General features: G+C 46.3%; 1 protein-coding gene across 4 annotated transcripts in view; it reads left to right on the top strand.

The window, feature by feature from the left end:
* Window positions 1–16966, top strand: part of LOC130355310 (sterol O-acyltransferase 2-like) — a 153320-nt gene that overhangs the window by 116085 nt on the left and 20269 nt on the right. For all 4 annotated transcript variants that reach the window (XM_056555312.1, XM_056555313.1, XM_056555315.1 and 1 more), the window contains 4 exons: window positions 4933–5030; window positions 5104–5202; window positions 5286–5421; window positions 9223–9368. In XM_056555312.1, the coding sequence (XP_056411287.1) occupies window positions 4933–5030; window positions 5104–5202; window positions 5286–5421; window positions 9223–9368 (479 nt within the window). The remainder of the gene's footprint in view (window positions 1–4932; window positions 5031–5103; window positions 5203–5285; window positions 5422–9222; window positions 9369–16966) is intronic.

Genomic DNA, 16966 nt, shown 5'->3' with positions numbered 1-16966 from the left:
AAGGTGCCACTGGTCTTCACCAGAGCCCGCCGCAAGGCAGGATGGGCTTGCTGCGGCAGGCGACACCCAGGTGGCTACCTCCGACATGGCTCGACCCCACAGATAACTGGGCAAGGCGAGGTACTGAAAGATAAGGCAGTAGCGTAGTCAAACATAGCAGTAGTTCAAGGCAGGCGGCGAAATTGCAGAGTCTAATAACGTAGCGGAAGGTCTGCAAACACATGTAAGGCTAACAGGCTATAAGGGTTGCTTAATCTCAGGTTAGGAGCACTGAAGATCCGGCAGGGAAGTGTGGGAGGTGCAGGGACTTATAATGTGGTGTCAGGTGCAAACACTAATTATGGGCGCACTGGGATCCGGAGGAAGGAGGGCAGATGGAGGGAATAGGCCACAGTATTAAGTCTTTTCTTGACTTTATAGGGACCCAAATAGCAAGGACCTAGTTTATAACTGGGTATCTTGAACCGAATATATTTAGTTGATAACCAGACTTTGTCACCCGGAGAAAATTCAGGAGGAGGACGCCTTTTCTTGTCCGCTTGGAATTCCATGCGAGAAGTAGCATGTAGAAGAGAGCAAAATGTCTTCTGCCAGATGGAAGAAAAATTCTGCACTTGTTCATCAACAGCAGGAACTCCAAAGGAAGAAGATAAGGGGTGAGGAGGACAAGGGTAAAGTCCATAGACCACATAGAAGGGTGAAGTACCAGTAGAATCGGAATCTTTATGATTGGTGGAAAACTTTGCCCAGGGAAGCAGATCAACCCAGTCGTCTTGACGCGCAGAGAGGAAATGGTGTAGATAGTCTCCTAAGATCTGATTCACACTCTCAACCTTTCCATTAGATTGAGGGTGGTAAGCAGAGGAAAAATCCAGCTTAACTTGAAGGCGTGAGCAGAGGGCCCGTCAGAACCAAGAAATGAATTGGACACCACGGTCAGATACTATATGTATAAGGGAAGTCTGTGGAAGCGAAAGATATGCTGAAGAAAACGCTTAGCAAGCTGTGGTGCAGAAGGAAGTCCGGGTAACGGTACAAAATGAGCCATTTTAGAAAATCGATCTACTACCACCCAGACGATAGTATTGCCACAGGAAGATGGAAGGTCTGTAATGAAGTCCATGCAAATATTGTTCCAGGGAAGCTCTGGAACTGGCAAAGGCTGAAGAAGTCCCGCTGGCTTGGAATAAGGGGTCTTGTCCTGAGCATAGACTGAACAGGACCGGACAAAATCAAAAGACATCCCGTTATAAGGTAGGCCGCCAGTATTGTCTGGAGATGAGCTGTAGGGATTTACGAGTACTGTGGGCGGCCAGAAGAGAAGAATGTCCCCATTTCAAGACTCAGAGCTTCATACGGGGAGATACGTAAGTCTTTCCCGGAGGCAGATGCTCAAGACTTGCAGGAGCTGCAGAGATGAGACGTTCAGGAGAAATAAAATGCTGCAGAGGAGATTCATGGTCATGCACGTCAGAAGACAGAAGTGGATATAGAAGTCGAATCTGGAGAAAAATAGAGACCACTGGGCCTGCATTGGGTTGAGTCGATGGGCAGTCGGAAGATAGAGCAAGTTTTAGTGGTCTGAATAAATAGTGACAGGATGCACAGAGCCTTCCAAGAGGTGACACCATTCCTTCAACGCCAACTTAATGGCCAAGAGCTCAAGATCTCCGATGGTTTAGTTTTTTTCCGCTGGGGAGAAGGTTTCAGATAAAAATCCGCAGGTTAAAGTTTTCCCCTTAGTAGAATTTTGCGTTAACACTGCTCCTGCTCCAACTAAAGAAGCATCCCCTTCTAAGATAAATGGCCTGTTAGGATTGGGTATAGATAGAAGAGGAGCAGATGCAAAGGTGGACTTTAACTGTTTGAATGCTTCTTCAGCCTCAGGAGTCCAGACTTTTGGATTAGCAGTCTTCTTGGTGAGTGCAACAATGCGAGCTACCAGAGTGGAGTAGTGAGGAATGAATTGCCGATAGTAATTGGCAAAGCCGAGGAAGTGCTGACTCACTCTCAGACCAGTAGGTTGTGGCCAGTCCAGAACTGCGGATAACTTGTTGGGATCCATTTGAAGACCTTGACTGGTAACTATGTAGCCAAGAAAAGGAAGGCAGGTCTTTTCAAAAGTACATTTCTCCAGTTTAGCGTAGAGATGATTTTCACTGACACACTGTAACACTTGGTGGAGGTGAGAGCGATGAGACTGGACATTGGGCGAGGAAATGATTATGTCATCCAAATAAACAACAACACAGGAGTACAGGAGGTCATGGAAAATATCATTGACAAATTCCTGGAAGACTACTGGAGCATTGCAGCGTCTGGATGGCATCACTAGATATTCAAAATGTCCGTCACGAGTATTAAACGCACTCTTCCATTCCTCCCTTTCATATATACGAATCAGATTATAGGCCCCACGAAGGTCTAGTTTAGAAAAAATCTTGGTCACCTCGCAGACAATCAAATAACTCTGAGATTAAAGAAAGTTGGTAGCAGTTCTTTACTGTAATTTTATTTAAACCTCAGTAGTCAATACATGGTCGTAATGACCCGTCTTTTTTTTCCCACGAAGAAGAATCCGGCTCCGGCAGATGGAGAGGACTTCTTGATAAATCCCTTCTGAAGGTTCTCCTTGATGTAATTAGACATGGCCAAAGCTTCAGGAACAGACAAAGGGTAGATTCTTCCCCTGGGAGGTGTGGTGCCGGGTAGCAAGTCAATTGGACAATCGTAGGGACGATGCATTGGTAACACTTCGGCTTGCTTTTCACTGAAGACATCAGCATAATCCTGAAGAAAGGAAGACCCACCCTGGCATAGGACGAGATGATGGTTTCAATTTTGAGACACGAAAAGGACTTGGCATCCCCCTCACATTTCTCGGGAAGAGACAGATGGAGTCTTGATCCGGAGATGACTGCAGGAGCGGGAGGTGCCTCCGGAGCAGGAGGAGGTTGTGGTTGTGGGGGTTGTTGCATGTTTAGTTAGCAACTGCTGCATCATAGCAGACAACTGGCTCAACTGCTGTGCCTGCTGGGTCAACTGCTGTGACTGGAGGGCCACGATAGAATCGAGATCTGGACTATCAGGCAGAAGAACCCCAGCGGGATCCATGGCCGGATCTTGCCGTAACGGAGCTGGATGTGGATCCTCTAACCTGTGTGGCTGATGACTTAGACCATATCGGGGAGTGGAATCTTAGGTGCCGCTGGTCTTCACCAGAGCCCACCGCAAGGAAGGATGGGCGTACTGCGGCAGGCGACACCCAGGTCACTACTGACACGGCTCGACCACACAGGTAGCTGCGCAAGGCAAGGTACCGAAGGATAAGGCGGCAAAGGTGCAGATTCTGATAACATAGCGGAAGGTCTGGAAACATGGGTAAGGCTAACAGGCTATAAGGGTCACTTAATCTCAGGCTATGGGCACTGATGATTTGGCAGGGAAGTGTGAGAGGTGCAGGGACTTATGATGTGGTGTCAGGTGCAAACACAAATTATGGGCACACTAGCCCTTTAAATTTCAGAGCTCCAGAGCGAGCACGCCCCAGTAAACGGGGACGCGTGCGCCGGAGCTGAGACACAGAGGCAGCGGAGCGAGGTGAGTGACAGGTTGGGATTCGCATTTGGGCACGTCCCGCAATGCGAATCCCAGCCCCGCCGGCAGACGGAGAAAGCAGGACACTGCGCTCAAGGCCAAAGCTTGCAGCCAGCGTGCAGAGCATTACAGGCATGCTCCTGATGAGTTGGTGGATGGTCTCCTGAGGGATGTCCTCCCAGACCTGGACTAAAGTATCTGCTAACTCCTGGACAGTCTGTGGTGCAACGTGGCATTGGTCGATGGAGCGAGACATGATGTCCCAGATTTGCGCAGTGGGATTCAGGTCTGGGGAACGGGCGGGCCAGTCCATAGCATCAATGCCTTCCTGTTGCAGGAAGTGCTGACACACTCCAGCCACATGAGGTCTAGCATTGTCTTGCATTAGGAGGAACCCAGGGCCAACCGCACCAGCATATGATCTCACAAGGGGTCTGAAGAGCACAGGGTGACAGTGGCGAATTTGCCAATCTTGGTGTTCTCTGGAAAATGCCAAACGTCCTGCATGGTGTTGGGCTGTAAGCACAACCGCCACCTGTGGATGTCTGGCCATCATACCACCCTCATGGAGTCTGTTTCTGACCGTTTGAGTTGACATTTGCACATTTGTGGCCTGCTGGAGGTCATTTTGCATGGCTCTGGCAGTGCTCCTCCTGCTCCTCCTTGCACAAAGGCGGAGGTAGCGGTTCTTCTGCTGGGTTGTTGCCCTCCTACAGCCTCCTCCACATCTCCTGATGTACTGGCCTGTCTCCTGGAAGCGCCTCCATGCTCTGGACACTACGCTAACAGACAGGGCGAACCTTCCTGCCACAGTTCGCATTGATGTGCCATCCTGGATGAGCTGCACTACCTGAGCCACTTGTGTGGGTTGTAGACTCCATCTCTTGCTGCCACTAGAGTGAGAGCACCGCCAGCATTCAAAAGTGACCAAATCATCAGCCAGGAAGCATAGGAACTGAGAAGTGGTCTGTGGTCACCACCAACATAGCCACTTCTTTATTGGGGTTTCTTGCTAATTGCCTATAATTTCCACCTGTTGTCTGTTCCATTTGCATAACAGCATGTGAAATTGATTGTCAATCAGTGCTGCTTCCTGAGTGGACAGTGTGATTTCACAGAAGTGTGACTGACTTGGAGTTACATTGTGTTATCTTAGTGTTCCCTTTATTATTTTGAGCAGTGTATATATATATATATATATATATATATATATACATATATATATATATATATATATATATATATATATCAAAAAACGCGGCTCTAATGTTCACTACTGACACAAGTATTTTTGGGTGCTTGGCTTTTTAAAATCATTTTTATTCTACTTTTCAGGCACCTTTGCGCTGCTAATCTCATTCTTTGCACTTCTGCACTGTTGGCTGAACGCCTTTGCTGAGATGCTTCGCTTTGGAGATCGCATGTTTTATAAGGTGACTGCACCTCTTGCTCTTACTCAATTATTTTGTGCATTGTACTGCTTTATAATAAAGCTGTTTTCAACAGGACTGGTGGAATTCCACATCCTTCTCTAACTACTACCGCACATGGAATGTGGTCATACATGACTGGTTGTATTATTATATGTACCAGGATCTGCTATGGGTAAGGATTGACTTAAGATAAGAATAAGAAAACCTGGAAATGTGAGTCTGTACTCAGAAAATGAAATATTCTTTATTTTCCAGCTGTTCAGGAAGCGTTATCGCACAGGAGTGATGATGGTCGTATTCCTCCTTTCTGCCGCTGTACATGAATATGCTTTAACATTGTCTCTTGGTTACTTTTACCCAGCCATGTTCTGCCTTTTTGCTATTTTTGGAGGTATATATAATTGCGATTTTCTTTGGCATCTTTTTATTTATATTGTCATTGTCAGAATCTGCTACATAGAACAAACAAAAACCCTATTAGGTTTCTGGCCTTTGTTACCCAGAACAGTAGGGTCAGGTGGGCCTAATTCCCACCCCTTGTATGCAAATTGTTTACGACATCCAGCGATTCCCCCTGGTCCAGTCCGGAGCTCACCTCCTTATAAAAACTGATCAGTTTAGTTTAACAGGACCGATCCCTCATAAAACCCATGCTGAAATGGAGTCATACATTTATTTTAATTGAGATACTGTTTCAATTGAGATACTGTAACAATTTATATACAACGGTGGTTAAAGGGGTTATTTGGTTGGAGGATTTTTTAAATTTTTAAAAAAAGTTTCCCACTTAACAGCATATAAAAAATTAAACCTGTATTTAGCTCCAGCGGTGTCCAGTGTCCAGCTCCGGTCCCTGGCTGTGATCTTCTTCCTGTCAGAGATTGTGATGTCTGGGACTGGAGTGACATCGGGGCCCAGAGTGTCACACTGATGCTCAGATAATCAGGCGAGACATCGCTGCGGACAGTAAATGGCTAAGAAGCAGTATGACACACTCTGGGCCCAGACTTCGCAACGATTTCTGACTAGAAGAGGATCAGACCAGAGCAGGACATCGGAGACACCGCTGTTAAAAGGGTACTCCGGTGCTTACACATCTTATCCCCTATCCAAAGGATAGGGGATAAGATGCCTGATCGCGGGAGTCCCGCAGCTGGGGACGCCCGTGCTCATGCACGCGTCATCCCGTTTGTAATCAGTCCCTGGAGCGTGTTCGCTCCGGGTCTGATTACGCTCGACCGCAGAGCCGGCGGCGTGTGACGTCACGCCTCCGCCCCCGTGTGACGTCACGCTCATCCCCTCAATGCAAGACTATGGGAGGGGGCGTGGATAGGGGATAAGATGTGTAAGCATCGGAGTACCCCTTTAAGTAGTTATAATTGTATATTAAAAAATAAATCTTCCCACTGAATAACCTCTTTAACCTCCTAATGACCATTCATGTGTATACATGTCAATGTGCCGTTAAGAGTGTATGGCTTCCTGATGTGAGCCCACGCCATACCGGGCGGCCCCCAGCTGATTCCTGTAGCTGGGGGCCTAACCCCTTAGATCACTGCTGTCAGCATTTTATGTGCCCCTGATGGTCTAGTAAGGTGGATCAACCAGCCCCCCCCCCCCCCACACACACACACAGACACACACAGGTGGGGCCATCCACTGCTGAGGTAGCCGGAGGGCTTACCTCTCCTAACCCCCCGTCCATGGCTCTGCATTTGAGTCTAGCTGGGCGAGGTTCTACCAAATGCGTTTAGAGCACACAGATCAATGTAGTTTTATAGAACTGCATTGATCTGTATGAAGAATCCAATCATTGGTCCTAAAAAAAAAACTAAGGGGACTAGTAATGTGTACAAATAAAGGTAAATAGACGTTTAAAAAAAACACCCATTAACCCTATTCATATTAAAAGTTTAAATCATCCTCATTTTCCATATAAAAAACATGTTAACATAATAAAAATGAACATATTAGGTATCGCCGCATGCAGAATTGTCTGAACTATTAAAATATAACTTCATATATCCTGTTCGGTAAATGGTGTAAACGTGAAAAAATACCAAACCCAAGAATTGCGTTTTTTTGTATCACATCATATCCCAGGAAAAATTCTGTAACAAAGTGATGGAAAAGTCTGATCAATACCAGAATGTTAAAAACTACAGATCACAGCACAAAAAGTGAGCCCGCATATAGCCTCTTTATAGGGGGTCAGAAAATGTTGATTAAAAGATTTTTTTTCTAAAAATGTAGCATTTTTTTTTTTTATTTGCATGATTACAAATTGGGTATTGTAATCATGCGAACCTAAAATATCAAGATTACAAGATTAAAAAAGAAAGCACCCCAAATTTGCAAAATAGTTTTTTATTTATTTATTTTTTTAATTTTAACTTCACCTGACAAATATTTTTTTTTTCTTTCTTTCTTTTTTGGAGCATATGTTATTGAAAAATGAATGAAGACATTAAAAAGTACAATTGGTCACGCAAAAAACAGGCCCTTATATGGGTGTGAATATGACAAAATAAGAGTTATGGCTATTAAAGGGGAAAAAACAAAAGGGCAAAAACAAAAATTGGCCTGGTCCTTAAGAGTTAAAGGGGTATTCCAGGCAAAACCTTTTTTTATATATATGAAGTGGCTCCAGAAAGTTAAACAGATTTGTAAATTACTTCTATTAAAAAAATCTTAATCCTTCCAATAGTTATTAGCTTGTGAAGTTTTCTGTCTAACTGCTCAATGATGATGTCACGTCCCGGGAGCTGTGCATGATGGGAGAATATCCCCATAGGAACTGCACAGCTCCCGGGATGTGAGTCATCAGAGAGCAGTTAGACAGAAAACAACAACTCAACTTCAGAAGCTAATAGTCATATAATTCCCACAATCACTTTTGGACCCTTTTTAAATTTGCACCGCATTTGCTATCCACCAGTACTGGGGAACAGACCTTGAGTCCTTAAATATTAGACATAGCAATCTGTCTACTAGATTTTTCAACTCCCTTTATAACACAGGGGTAAATGCCATCTGGACCTGGTGATTTGTCTATAAAAAAAAATTTTTAGGCTGCACTGCATTTCCAGAGTTAGGGTGGGTTCACACCAAGTTTTTGCAATACAGTTTTTTCTCAGGTTTTTGATGAAAAAAAACGGATTCCTCAAAACCTGACTAAACTGTATCAAAACGTGTGTACAACCGTATATGGTTTGAAAAGTGATGTCCGGTTGCATCCGTTTTTTAAGAAAAACATTGCATACGTTTTGAACTTTTCACTCCATTATGAAGAAAGTTTCACTTGTTTGATTGAAATTCCAAGAAAAAAAACTGTGCAAAGTCAAAAACCGTATGGTAAAAACTGGATGGAACCATACACACATACAGTTCTGTACGGTTCCCATTGACTCCCATGTTAAAAAAAATACATATACGGGCCAATACGGTTTTTCACCTGGACCAAAAACCGTGGTAGGCCACAGTTTTCTGTCCAGAAAAAAAAAAGTAAAAAAACGTGTGGTGTGCAAAACGGAGACAACCGTATGCAGTATGGTGCATACGGTTTTGAATGGAAAGTCTATGGGCACGGTTTTCTGTACAGTTGCATACGTTTTGTTTTTTAAAAACCGTATCCAAAAACTGTATAGAAAATCGTGGTGTGAATCCACCCTTAGACAGGTGACATGTACTGGGAAATTTACCTTATCCACCTGTATTTTACATGGCATTTTATTTTCCATTACTTTATTTCTGAGTTTATTTGTTTTGGTTTCTTTGTATACATAACTCCACACCAAAAAACAACACCAGAAAAAATATTATTTTCAATGAGTGCTGCTTTTTGGTGTAAAGTTATACATAACAAGAAACACCCCCAAAAAATAAGCTCAGAAATTAAGTTATGGAAAATGAAATGCCATTTTTGACACTCTGGGCCTGTTTTTTGGTGTAGAGTTTATTGTTTTGCACAAAATTGTCTAATTGTTATTTGGTTACATATTGCCTTTTTTGTGACAATTCTTTGTATGTTTATTACTTGGATTGATACCAACATCTGGTGAGAAGTTCATGTCAATAGCATCTTTAAAAATATATTTAGTGAGAAAATGGTGACACGTTAAATCCTCATTTTACCCGCTGTTTACGTTATGTATCTGATCTATAAGTAAGGATTCTTTCCTGTGTCTTCCAGTATTATTAAATTTTTTGATTAATGATAAACGGACCAGTCCAGTGTGGAATGTGATGCTTTGGGCCTTCCTCTTCATTGGTCAGGGAATCCAGCTATGCTTATACTGTCAGGAGTGGTACGCTCAGATCCACTGCCCCCTCACAGAGGTAAGTCTGGATAGGGACAAATATGATGACCTTTATGAAATATTCATTTACTGATGGACTCATTATGGCTGCACAGGAGTGAACCCCTGCTGTATGAAGAAATCCAAAGGAACGCTGTACCCACTGTTATATTTATAATGCAAATACTAAATAGATACCGTATTTATTGGCATATAACACGCACTTTTTAGGCTAAAATTTTTAGCCTAAAGTCTACCTGCGTGTTATACGCTTTGCAGGTGCAGAGACCTGCTGTCGCTGCCGGCTTCTCTGCCCCTGCCTGTCCTGGGGTCTAGAGCCCTGCTGCCGGCCCTTCTCTCCCCTTGGCTATTGGTGCCACTGCCCATTCTCTCCCCCTGGCTATCGGTGCCGCTGCCCCATTGCCGGCGCCGATAGCCAGGGGGAGAGAAGCGGCGCCGGCAATGGGGCAGCGGCGCGGACCGACAGGGGGAGGTAAGGGGCAGCGGAACCCATTGCTGCTGCCCCGTTGCCTCCCCCATCCCCGGTAGTATAATTACCTGTTGCCTGGGTCGGGTCCGCGCTGCTTCAGGCCTTCGGTGTGCGTCCCATGCGTCGTTGCTATGCACTGCATGGTGCGGCGCAATGACGAGTGACGTCATTGCGTCTCGCAGCGCATAGCAACGACGCAGGGGACGCACACCGGAGGCCTGAAGTAGTGTGGAACCGACCCTGGCAACAGGTAATTATACAACCGGGGATGGGGGAGGCAACGGGGCAGCGGCGCCGGCAATGGGTGCCGCTGCCCCTTCTCTCCCCCCGGCTATCGGCGCCGCTGCCCCATTGCCTGCGCCGCTTCTCTCCCCCTGGCTATCGGCGCCGGCACCGATAGTCAGGGGGAGAGAATGGGCAGCGGCGCAGATAACCAGCGGGAGAGAAGCGGCGGCAGCAGGGCTCTAGACCCCAGGAAAGGCAGGGGGAGAGAAGCGGGCAGCGACGGCCTCTCTCCCCCTGCCTTTCCTGGGGGTGTATCGGAATATACGCATGCACACACACGCACCCTCATTTTACCAAGGATACTTTTTTTACCCAAATATCCTTGATAAAATGAGGGGGCGTGTAATAGGCCGGTGCGTGGTATACCCCGATAAATACGGTAATCATATTGTCATTCAGTGTTCTCATTTCACATATTAACCCTTACATTTCGCACACCTTTACAAGTCTGCTGTTTAGAATATCAACAGATCTTAAAATTGTATGCAACCTTATTAAAAAAAAATTTAAGTCAACTGGTGCAAGAAAGTTAAACAGATTTGTAAATTAATTCTATTTAAAAATCTTAATCCTTCCAGTACCCATCAGCTGATGTATACTTCAGAGGAAGTTCTTTCCTTTTTTAATTTCTTTTCTGTCTGACCACAGTGCTCTCTGCTGACACCTCTGTCTGTGTCAGGAACTGTCCGGAGCAGGAGCAAATCGCCATAGCAAACCTATCCTCAGGACAGTTCCTGAGACAGACAGAGGTGTCAGCAGAGAGCACTGTGATCAGACAGAAAAGAAATTAAAAAAGAAAATAACTTTCTCTGTAGTATACAGCAGCTGATAAGTACTGGAAGGATTAAGTGCAAATGTCGCACAAAAAGTTGCATACCCATCCAAAACACCACAAATCTACACCAGCCCAGACTTGGTTTACAAAACTGCCTTTGGACAGCATGTTTGACAAGGTCAGGATGAACCTGCCAATCATAGATTGCAGCAGGGAATATGAAATCACAGCACAGTAATTTTATATTTTCCGCCTGGAGACATGGTTGGTAGGTCAGTCCTGACCAATAACGGCTCCCGGGGGGGAATATGAAATCATGGCGCCTGCTCTGCTCGTCCCATCCTAATACTGCAGAGCAGGTGCTATAGATGCTGCGGTCAGTGTGCCCACAGCGTCCACAGGGTAACAGAGGGAAAGGACTCCCTCTGTTCTTTATTGGTACCCCACAAAACGACCGTGGGGCTTCGATGTTGGCCATGGCAACTGGAGATTGTCATGGCTACAAAAGCCAACCAGACTGTTAAGGTGTGGAATGCCTTTCAATGCAACACTGACAGACATAGACATAATACAGTGCCGTTCAGATTTGTACTGCCCTGTATTATATGTGCATAACAAAGGAAAAACATATTTAAAAAATAAATAAAAAATGTGAAAAAATGTAAGTAAAAAAAATTTAAAGAATACAAAACAAATAAAAATATGAATAGATAAACGAATTTCGGACATTTTTTGCACAAATGCGACTTGAAATAGAAAAGTCGCAGAGGAGAGGGGGAATCATACAAAGTGGTTTTCAGAGACAAGTGTCGTGGCAATCACTGAAGACTATAGACTATTATATTGAGCCTTTTTTTACACAGCATGAAGATAGTGGAGCTTCTCCCCACCCATTCTAACAATCGCTGAGTCAGTGGGCATTACTTCTAGCAATATGCATTATGCCATCACTGCGTGTCTGTTTCTGGCAACTGCTGGCTGTTGACCCCAGAATTTCCTGGTCTAGTTCATAGAGGCTAGAGATGAGCGAACTTTTCAAAAATTCGATTCGGCTGATTCGCAGAATTTTCCCGAAAAGTTCGTTTCGATCCGAATTTGTTTGCGGCGAATTGATATTAAAAAAGGCTATTTCTAGCCTACATACAGCCTCTATAGGGGTATAGAACACTTTGTTGTGTCCTAAAACGCACATGGAGTGTGCTGGGGTAGTGAAATAATACTGTTATTCAGAATAACATACAGATTACCGGCATCGCTCTTAGAATAACTGCCGCACAGCAGCACAATGACAGAGCCTGGTGGTGGCATCAGTGTCAGGAGACCATATAGTAACTGAATGACATAGCGTGGACATGTTGGCAGCAAGAGGAGACCATTTAGTGGCTGAATGGCACAGCGTGGAGTTGGCTGATGCACTAGTACACTACACACCAGGGCTTCACAATCCCCCCAAAAAAACAACACAATATATTACATTTTTGACAAAGATTTCTCATTGGTTGCACCCGCTATCCAAAAATTTTAAATTAACAGACCCAGGCCCCTCCTCTGCGGCATCAGTAACCCATATATTGCCTGAAGGACACAGCCTGGAGTTGGCTGATGCACCAGTACACACCAGGGCTTCACAATCCCCCCTCCAAAAACAACACAATGAGAAATTTTTGTCAAAGATTTCTCATTGGTAGCACCCGCTATCCAAAAATTAGAAATTTCCAGAACCAGGCCCCACCCCTGCGGCATCAGTAACCCATATATTGCCTGCATGACACAGCCTGGAGTTGGCTGATACAAGAGTACACACCAGGGCTTCACAATCCCCCACCCCCAAAGAACAACAACATTTTAGAAATTTTTTAAAGAAATACCTTTGTGTAAGAACAAGCGCATATCTAACAGTTCACAAGACTCTATAATGCAGGACGGTGGACCACCCAAAGACATTCTTCTCAAAAATAATAAACCACACTGTCACGATTCGGCTGGCAGGAGGTGGATCCTCTGTGCCAGAGAGGGATTGGCGTGGACCGTGCTAGTGGACCGGTTCTAAGTTACTACTGGTATTCACCAGAGCCCGCCGCAAAGCGGGATGGTCTTGCAGCGGCGGTAGTAACCAGGTCGTATCCACTAGCAACGGCTCAACCTCTCTGACTGCTGAAGATAGGCGCGGTACAAGGAAGTAGACAAGAGCAAGGTCGGACGTAGCAGAAGGTCGGGGCAGGCAGCAAGGATCGTAGTCAGGGGCAACGGCAGGAGGTCTGGAACACAGGCTAGGAACACACAAGGAAACGCTTTCACTGGCACGATGGCAACAAGATCCGGCGAGGGAGTGCAGGGGAAGTGAGGTATACATAGGGAGTGCACAGGTGAACACACTAATTAGAACAACTGCGCCAATCAGGGGCGTAGTGGCCCTTTAAATCGCAGAGACCCGGCGCGCGCGCGCCTTAGGGAGCGGGGCCGCGCGCGCCGGGACAGGACCGACGGATAGCGAGTCAGGTACGGGAGCCGGGGTGCGCATCGCGAGCAGGCGCCACCCGCATCGCGAATCGCATCCCGGCTGGAGGCGGTATCGCAGCGCACCCGGTCAGTGGATCTGACCGGGGCGCTGCAGTAGCGAGGAAGTTGCGAGCGCTCCGGGGAGGAGCGGGGACCCGGAGCGCTCGGCGTAACAGTACCCCCCCCCTTGGGTCTCCCCCTCTTCTTGGAGCCTGAGAACCTGAGGACCAGACTTTTGTCTAGGATATTGTCCTCAGGTTCCCAGGATCTCTCTTCAGGACCACAGCCCTCCCAATCAACCAAAAAAAAGTTTTCCCTCTGACCTTCTTGGAGGCCAGTATCTCCTTTACGGAGAAGATGTCAGAAGAACCGGAAACAGGAGTGGGAGAAACAAGTTTGGGAGAGAAACGGTTGATGATGAGTGGTTTAAGAAGAGAGACATGAAAGGAATTAGGAATACGAAGAGAAGGAGGAAGAAGAAGTTTGTAAGAGACAGGATTAATTTGGCACAAAATTTTGAAAGGACCAAGATAGCGTGGTCCCAATTTGTAGCTGGGGACACGGAAGCGGACATATTTAGCGTAGAGCCATACCTTGTCTCCGGGAGAAAAAATGGGGGGAGCTCTTCTTTTCTTATCGGCAAACTTTTTCATGCAAGATGAAGCCTGTAAGAGAGAATTTTGGGTCTCTTTCCATATGGTGGAAAGATCACGAGAAATTTCATCCACAGCGGGCAAACCAGAGGGCAAGGGAGTAGGGAGGGGGGGAAGAGGGTGACGGCCGTACACCACGAAAAATGGAGATTTGGAAGAAGATTCAGAGACTCTGAAGTTGTACGAGAATTCGGCCCATGGTAGAAGATCTGCCCAGTCATCCTGGCGGGAGGAAACAAAATGCCGTAAATAGTCACCCAGGACCTGGTTAATTCTTTCTACTTGCCCATTGGATTGAGGATGATAAGCAGAAGAGAAGTTTAATTTAATCTTGAGTTGTTTACAGAGAGCCCTCCAGAATTTTGACACGAATTGGACGCCTCTATCCGAGACGATCTGCGTGGGCAAACCGTGAAGACGAAAAATGTGTACAAAAAATTGTTTTGCCAACTGAGGCGCTGAAGGAAGACCAGGAAGAGAAATAAAATGTGCCATCTTGGAAAATCGATCAACGACCACCCAAACAACAGTGTTGCCACGGGATGGGGGTAAGTCTGTAATAAAGTCCATACCAATCAGAGACCAAGGCTGTTCAGGGACAGGCAGAGGATGAAGGAGACCAGCAGGCTTCTGGCGAGGAGTCTTATCCCGGGCACAGACAGTGCAGGCCCGTACAAAATCAACAACATCCGTCTCCAGAGTCGGCCACCAATAGAAACGAGAGATGAGTTGCAAGGACTTTTTGATGCCCGCATGGCCAGCGAGGTGGGAGGAGTGACCCCATTTGAGGATTCCGAGGCGTTGGCGTGGAGAAACGAAGGTCTTCCCTGGAGGAGTTTGCCTGATGGAGGCTGGAGAAGTGGAGATCAGGCAGTCAGGAGGAATGATGTGTTGCGGAGAGAGCTCTACTTCCGAGGCATCCGAGGAACGAGAGAGAGCATCGGCCCTAATGTTCTTGTCGGCAGGGCGAAAGTGAATTTCAAAATTAAAACGGGCAAAGAACAGAGACCACCTGGCCTGGCGAGGATTCAGCCGTTGGGCAGACTGGAGATAGGAGAGATTCTTGTGATCGGTGTAAATGATAACTGGAAATTTTGATCCCTCCAGCAGATGCCTCCATTCCTCAAGTGCTAATTTAATGGCCAGTAGCTCTCGATCCCCGATGGAGTAGTTCCTCTCCGCCGGAGAGAAGGTCCTAGAAAAAAAACCACAAGTAACAGCATGCCCGGAAGAATTTTTTTGTAGAAGGACCGCTCCAGCTCCCACTGAGGAGGCATCAACCTCCAATAGGAAGGGTTTAGATGGGTCAGGTCTGGAGAGCACGGGAGCAGAAGAAAAGGCAGACTTGAGCCGTTTAAATGCGTCTTCCGCTTGAGGAGGCCAGGACTTAGGATTGGCATTCTTCTTGGTTAAAGCCACGATAGGAGCCACAATGGTGGAAAAATGTGGAATAAATTGTCTGTAATAATTGGCGAACCCCAAAAAACGTTGGATAGCATGGAGTCCGGAGGGGCGTGGCCAATCTAAGACGGCAGAGAGTTTATCTGGGTCCATTTGTAGTCCCTGGCCAGAGACCAAGTATCCTAGGAAAGGAAGAGATTGACATTCAAACAGACATTTCTCCATTTTGGCATAAAGTTGATTGTCTCGAAGTCTCTGAAGAACCATGCGGACATGCTGGCGGTGTTCTTCTAAGTTGGCAGAAAAAATCAGAATATCGTCCAGATACACAACAACACAGGAATATAAGAGATCACGAAAAATTTCATTAACAAAGTCTTGGAAGACGGCAGGGGCATTGCACAGGCCAAAGGGCATGACCAGATACTCAAAGTGTCCATCTCTAGTGTTAAATGCAGTTTTCCATTCGTCCCCCTCCCTGATGCGGATGAGATTATAAGCACCTCTTAAGTCCAGTTTGGTAAAGATGTGGGCACCTTGAAGGCGATCAAAGAGTTCTGAGATAAGAGGTAGGGGGTAGCGGTTCTTTACCGTGATTTTATTAAGTCCGCGGTAGTCAATGCAAGGACGTAGGGAGCCATCTTTTTTGGACACAAAGAAAAATCCAGCTCCGGCTGGAGAGGAGGATTTGCGGATAAACCCCTTTTTTAAATTTTCCTGGATGTATTCAGACATAGCAAGAGTCTCTGGGGCGGACAGAGGATAAATTCTGCCCCGGGGTGGAGTAGTGCCCGGGAGGAGGTCAATAGGACAGTCATAAGGCCTGTGAGGAGGTAAAGTCTCAGCTTGTTTTTTGCAAAATACGTCAGCATAGTCCATATAAGCCTTAGGGAGACCGGTTACAGGGGGAACCACAGGGTCACGGCAGGGAGTACTGGGAACCGGTTTAAGACAGTCCTTGAAACAAGAAGTACCCCAGCTCTTGATCTCTCCTGTGGACCAATCAAGGGTAGGGGAATGGCGTTGAAGCCATGGTAGTCCCAGGAGAATTTCGGAAGTACAATTGGAGAGGACCAAAAACTCAATTTTTTCGTGATGAGGTCCGATGCACATTAGGAGGGGCTCCGTGCGGTAACGTATGGTACAGTCCAATCTTTCATTGTTAACACAATTGATGTAGAGGGGTCTGGCGAGACTGGTCACCGGGATGTTGAACCTGTTGATGAGAGAGGCCAAAATACAATTTCCTGCAGATCCGGAATCCAAGAAGGCCATAGTAGAGAAGGAGAAGGTAGAGGCAGATATCCGCACAGGCACAGTAAGACGTGGAGAAGCAGAGTTGACATCAAGGACTGTCTCACCTTTGTGCGGAGTCAGCGTACGTCTTTCCAGGCGGGGAGGACGGATAGGACAATCCTTCAGGAAGTGTTCGGTACCGGCACAGTACAGGCAAAGATTCTCCATGCGGCGTCGTGTCCTCTCTTGAGGTGTCAAGCGAGACCGGTCAACTTGCATAGCCTCCGCGGCGGGAGGCA

This window comes from Hyla sarda, chromosome 2 (genome assembly GCF_029499605.1).
Source record: "Hyla sarda isolate aHylSar1 chromosome 2, aHylSar1.hap1, whole genome shotgun sequence".
NCBI classification, from domain to species: Eukaryota; Metazoa; Chordata; class Amphibia; order Anura; family Hylidae; genus Hyla; species Hyla sarda.
The sequence above is the reverse complement of the archived record's forward strand: the minus strand, read 5'-3'. Positions and strand labels throughout refer to the sequence as shown.